The 6,322-nt window shown below is 44.4% G+C and overlaps 1 protein-coding gene across 1 annotated transcript in view; it reads right to left on the bottom strand.

Annotated features, from left to right (window-relative positions):
• Positions 1 to 4,550, bottom strand: part of mob2a (MOB kinase activator 2a) — a gene marked incomplete at its 3' end in the record, with an annotated part of 7,746 nt that extends 3,196 nt beyond the window's left edge. Inside the window, 1 exon segment of the mRNA XM_035665146.1 lies at positions 4,114 to 4,550. Within this exon segment, the coding sequence (XP_035521039.1) occupies positions 4,114 to 4,229 (116 nt within the window).
• Positions 4,551 to 6,322: the final 1,772 nt, after the last annotated feature.

Here is a 6,322-nt window from a genome sequence, read left to right as displayed (position 1 = left end):
ACACACACACACACTTCTCTGGCTGTAGCCCCCCTCTCCCTGTTCAGGGCCGACCCAGCTGGTCACAACAGCTGCATCACGAGCCTGATCCCACTAGAGACCTCGAGAAAATCCACAAGAAGCGAGTCCTGTCTGGTCTCAGAGTGTGTTAGTGAAAGCATGTGTGTGCAGGCACGGTTCAGCCTTGATTTAAGTGTCAAACATACATCTCTTTGGCCGCACACTGCATGTGTTGGCTGCTGTATGTTGGCTGACTGTGTGGCTGCTCAATACAGAATACACTTGGTTGGAAGGTAAACTTTGTGTAAAGAGGAGCAGCCCCTACGGCAGATACACCATAAGCCTGTCTGATTACCAGAACCTGGTTCCAATTAATCCTGGAACCACTCGGGGCCACATTACAGAGCTATGCTGGGGAATTAGTTGAAGTGCTTTCTCTAAAATGCTACAGTTTAGTATTAAAGATCTCCCCCATCCTGCTTTGACCTATTTAGTCATACTTCATCTCAACACCAATACTCTTGCTACAACTTAGAAACCTTTGTGTTTTGATTCACGCTCTCTCTGACTTAATGCAACCCGTTTAACAAAACCCATGTAATGACTTCCCCCTGAAGCCTGCTGCTCATGCCAAACCCGATATTGCACAACTGTTGCTTGAATTAGGAATCTAACTATTGGCATATGGATGCAGTTAATGTGATCTGCAAGAGTGAAAAGCACGTGCAACTACCCAACAAAGAAGTCTACCATCCTCTTTCAGACAGGCTGCTGCTTATGATGATCTGAGAGAAACTTGGTGATTTTGGGAGGGCAAAGTGATTCCTGATGGAAAATCAACAGAACTGGCAGTGCGAGGCAAACACAGTAACAGCAGAGACACCGAATAAGATATCTAAACTACAGTACGTTTTCATTATCTGTCTAGAACAAGAAGAGGTGCTCCAAGGTGCAAAGATAACGCTCGTCCTGTCACCGGGTGAGCCTAATACAGTACTGGTTTACTGGAAAACAACTGCTGTGTTTATGATTAGGAAAAGAGAGATAAACAGAAAACAATGGTCTTCTTCCCAGGAACGGCGGAGAAATCAAACACTCCTAACTGACCTGACCTTCAAACAAACACCTGATAGGTCAGATAAAGAATCAATTAAATGTAACAAGATGTTATTTTCTTCTTTGTCAACTGATTGACAAACATCCTGCTCAGGATTTAAAAAAAAAAACTGCAATAAAACATCGATAGCAACCGGATTAAGCTCAGCTGATAAAACTACAACTAAGTGAATGAATTCTGCCATTTTGTAAAAAGAGTAGCTTCAGTCAGGAGGTTCAGTTTTCTCCAAGCCTGGCCTCCTGATCTATTTCGGGATCCAAATTGAATACACTCAATGGCTCTTTTCCCCGAAAAACCACAGACAGAGGAGAGAAAAGCTAAACCACAGCAGCCATTTCAGGGCTAAAAAGAGACTGCGTTAAGGATGACTAAAGCAGAGGATAGAGCCTGCAGTGCTGCAAGTCCACAGAGGAAAAAGTCAAAGTTGCTCCTCAAGTTTCTGTGTAGTTTTTTGGGTCTGGAGTGGAGAGATAAGAAGGAAACAAAGAAGGCACAGCTGCCACTACTTAATCAGCAGCATCACCGGGGGTGTCAGCAGCACTGTAAAACCGGGTAAATGGAGAGATGGTTAGCCAGGTTTGCTCAGGCCCAACGGACACACACACACACACACACACACACACACACACACACACACACAGAGCTAATTCAACTACTGACCCTACCCCAGCACAGTCTACGTCCTCTTCCCCTTGTCATCCCGTGCTGAATCCCATTCAGCGGCTCTCAGGCCTGCAGAGTATGTAAGGGCCCCCTGCCTGCACCATAATGGAGCCTCATCAACATCACAACCAACATGTGTGACAGGAAAGGGGGAGTTTGGGTTGAGATAAGACAGAGCCGCCGTTTAAGCACTTGGCACGCGTAACCTCGCTGGAAGAAGGTTAACTCCGACATTAATTTGGCACGATAAGAAGTGACTTGACGTGGCTGATATGATAAGAGTTGAATGAGACTTCTCCACACTCTGATCAACCCAATCAGTCCATCTGAAGGGATACAGAATCAAATAGTACAACAAAGAGGGGGTGGGTGTGTGTAAGTGGAAGGGGGGAGCACACATTCTTTTCCACACACACACGGTGGTGTGGTAAGGTGGAAAGGGGGAGCACACATTCTTTTCCATCACACACACACACACACACACACACACACACACCACCACACAAAGTGGGGCAAGATTAAGCTACATATTCCCCCTGAGGGGGGACTGGGTGCCTTTATAGCTATCTTTGCCAGGTGTGCTAGTTTTCATATCGCATTCAAGCAAGGGGCCATTCAACGTTCATTTGGAGGGGAGGAAACGTTAAAAGTGGAGCATAAACAGGGTTCTATGGTGGCCTGCTACCCGACGCCCCTCCCTGCATAGAAAACCTTAAACTATGAATCCTTTGTGAACTTTCTTTTTTGGGTTCAGTTTTTTCCTTAAGACGGGGGCAATTGTGAAAGGGGGGGCCCTTTTGGTCCCCTGCCAGGGAACAATTATTTTAAAAGCGTGTATTTCCGTAACAAAGCTAGTTCTTAAGTGGTGCTGAGTTCCCATTAAACAGGAGGTACAATAACACTCTCTGCTGTGTCCATTACGTCGTGCTTACGATCTGTTAAGAGCCCAAGATGGTGGATATTCTCCTCACTATCACGCTCCACATCTTTTCACAGGTGACAATAGGTTTTGGAGGCATGTGCCCTTTGGGGTAATACATGAAAACACACCTGTCGCCAGACTTGAAAGGTAAGAGGAAACTCCAACAAAGCATTAACAGGATGCTCCGTCCCCTGGAGGAACACACTCATAATGACGGTGTGTCTTCTTCGCATGACACATATACACTTTCACAACACAGCTACACACACACACACACACACATACATACACATATATATATTAACCGCGGTGACATGGGTTTTTCCCTTTTGAATTGTATAGATTCTTCACAGGGATTAATCATGACTGGGGTTGTTGTGTTACTTTGTATGAGACACAAACACACTCTTAACACTCCTATTTGGGTCATGCATTCTTTAAGTCTTACGTCTTCTTGCTCATATTATGGCTATTATATGGCTGTTAAATAGATTTTATACAGCACCTTACGTACATTAAATATAGGTCACAATGCTCCCCATTAATAAAAAACAACCAAGCAAACTAGTTCTAAATTATGTGTACAGTCAATCTCCTCTCATTTTCAGGTTCTAATGTAGCCTACGGTGTAAATGGGATGTTCAGAGTTAGGATTCAATTATCATTAAAAGTCCTGCTATGCTCAACCCAGACCATAATGTGCCCTTTCATCCATTTCTATTAAAAAGCTAATGTTCTTAATGATGTGATTTAAAAAAGAATCCCCTCCTTAACTTGTCTATGCTAAAACGTTAACAGGCGTCTTAAATTATTTATCAGACCAGATGAGGAGACAGTGTCACATTTCTCTTGCTCTTGTTGAGTCTTGTTAGCGAGAGGCTGCAGAAGAGGAATGAGGCATTCACGTCCCCCTAACAGCACCGGCTGGTAAAGTGCTGTGGCCCCGGAACCAGAGGGTCCCAATACTTGTGTAATTACTGCTGCTGAGAGGACACAACTACTTATCTTTCAAGTTGAGTTATAGAGGCAGAGGAAAAAGCAGACTACTGACTTCTCCATTTAGTTTTGAGACATGAACACAACGTAGCTTTACGTTTGCAATGTATATAAAAGTCACTGGACGTTTAACTTCGTAATAAAACTGCTATACATGAAATACGACGTCGGAAAAAAAAAATGACTCCAAACACAAACATACAGTTAACGAGGTGTCTGGAAAGAAATGATACGACATATTAACAAATGGAAAACATTATTAACTCGAACTATACGTCTCTCTCTCCCTTTCCTTCCGTCGACGCTTCATAAACATCTAAAAATGTCACATTTTCAGCACAGGTTCGACTCCGAGGAGTAGCAGCAGACAGCGCTTCAAGTTTAAAACGAGCATGGAGGAGGTTTTTTTTTTTACCTTAGTACTTTTCCGACTGCTTGTAGCACCATTTTGCAACTAAGTCCGTTTTTGGAGTTTCTCTGAGAGTGCATGTCCGTCTTATCTCCAGAAAAGGAGCAATAATCTCCGACCATAGTTTAAAACATGAAGATATGCTGTGAGAATATCCCCCCCCCTTTCACTCAGACGTAGTCGGACCTGCTCACACCAAGATTTGCTCTGTCTGTCTTACTATACAGGGGGAGGGAAAAAAAAGGGAAAACTTTGTGAGGATTTTCGCAGAGAGCCCTCCTTCTCTGTAACCCCGTCGTCCAATCGGCGAAGAGAAGAAGGGGGCTTAGTGGGCGGTGCGTGGTGACGTCAGACGTCTGCTCATGTGGACGTGGTTCGTGCGTCGCTCCCCTGAAGTGTAGTTACAACGTAGCAACAGGTGGCCGGATGATAACCGAGGCTACAATGAAATAAAAAGGTGTTGCTACATTTTACGTGCCTACTGTAACAGCACAGGTTTACATAAGTCTGACCTATTTACAAATAAAAGTAAAAAAAAAAAAAAGCTAAATACATACATTTTCTTTCTATAAATAACCCATCATTGCCCTTTACTGACAAATATTTTGTCATTATAAATGCACATTATCAAACAGAGAGAACGCATCTGCTATAGAGGAGTGTGAAATGTGGTTAAAAGCTCCAGGAAAGGCTACTGAGTGAACCGTGAGTAAAGTTTATCTTATCAAACTACTTTAATCTTTATTTTTACAACACGGGCAATACACAATAATCAAGTCTGTTGGCCACATGTTAGATAAGCCATTAAAACAACAACGATAAAACAAACGGCATGTAAAATCATAACAGGAAAAAGCAGGCCAATCTAAACAAAGGTGAACAGATGATACACCTCCATAAAGGACTCTCATGTCGGGCTCAAAAGCTGACTTCGGGCGTTACAAAAGTGCGCGTCTTGTCACAGTGCATCATTTCCTTGGCTGGGTGAAGTGGTGCCGGGCGTGCATGTGGAGACTGCGGGGCACCGATCCTCCTGTTGAATCTGAACTGCTTCACCTGGAGTCCAACCACGGCAGGCTGGCAGCAGTCAGGCCTGTTCAAACACGTCGAAGCTGAGGAACCAGTGAGGGAATCAAACAAAGCCTGTTCGAGAGCCAAAGGCAGATTCATAAGAATATCTAAAGGTTTCTGTGCGTGTCTGTGGGGATTTTTTTAAGGCTTTATATTATGGACATAATTAAAGTATGGCTACGATGTAAAGTCTAATTTAATTGTCAACAGATAGCTGAGCCAACAACACCTAAGTGCAAAATGAACAAGAGTAAACGAACACTGAGTTTTGGGAGTCGTGCGACTCATGAGGAGATTACAACTTGTGTTACAGAACTATCATTCTCTCGCCCTTCTTCCCTCTAATCATTGCCTCCCAACAAATGCCCTCTCTTACTCTGTCTTCTATGGCTCTCTTCACACATTTCTCCTCCCTTTCTTGGGTTGTTTTTACGTGCCTCTCCCTCTCATTGTCTCCCCTTCTCTTCAACAAGTCTCAGACAAAACTCCGTTTCAGACAAAACTTGTGGGGCCATGGCGGAGCTGCAGATGTGAGAAATACTGGACCAGCTGGCTGCTGCAGCATGGACACACACAAAGACACATTAATCTATGGGATCTGTGGAGCTATGTGCACTCCTTGTATGCGGGCGGGTGCAAGTAGCCGAGTGAGGAAGATAAAACATGTAGCGAGGGTGTTGTTAGGACTGTGCTTATATATGTGTGTATGTATGGGAGTGTACAATTTGTGTGTGCAAAGGTGTGTGTGTGGTGTGTGCAGACTTGCCAGTGGAGCATGTTTACTGTGTACTGTAGGACCCCTCTGAGGCGCCGCTTGTTTTTGTTATAAAGCCTCTATATGATGCAAAGAAAACGATCTAAAAGAATCAAAGAGATCGACGGTCTGACAGGCGCCTCTCTGCGCCCTCATCCTACATGACTGACTGCCTTCCTGTTTAGGGTTTGGTGGGTGGAACTGGTTGATCCAGGGGGCCAGTGAGCGGCTCCTGCTGTGGTAGCAGGGGTGAGGGGGAGAGGGACCAGAACAGGGCACAGACTTTTTTTCCTTGGTGCTAAATATAGCATCAGCCTGCCTGGCCCATAAAGAATACAGAGAACAGTGCAAAGAGAGGGAGGGGGAGCATACCGTGTGTGTGTGTGTGTG

This window comes from Morone saxatilis, unplaced genomic scaffold (assembly GCF_004916995.1).
Source record: "Morone saxatilis isolate NCDOM2014 unplaced genomic scaffold, NCSU_SB_2.0 Contig2, whole genome shotgun sequence".
NCBI classification, from domain to species: domain Eukaryota; kingdom Metazoa; phylum Chordata; class Actinopteri; family Moronidae; genus Morone; species Morone saxatilis.
This window is presented reverse-complemented; position numbering and strand designations above follow the sequence as displayed.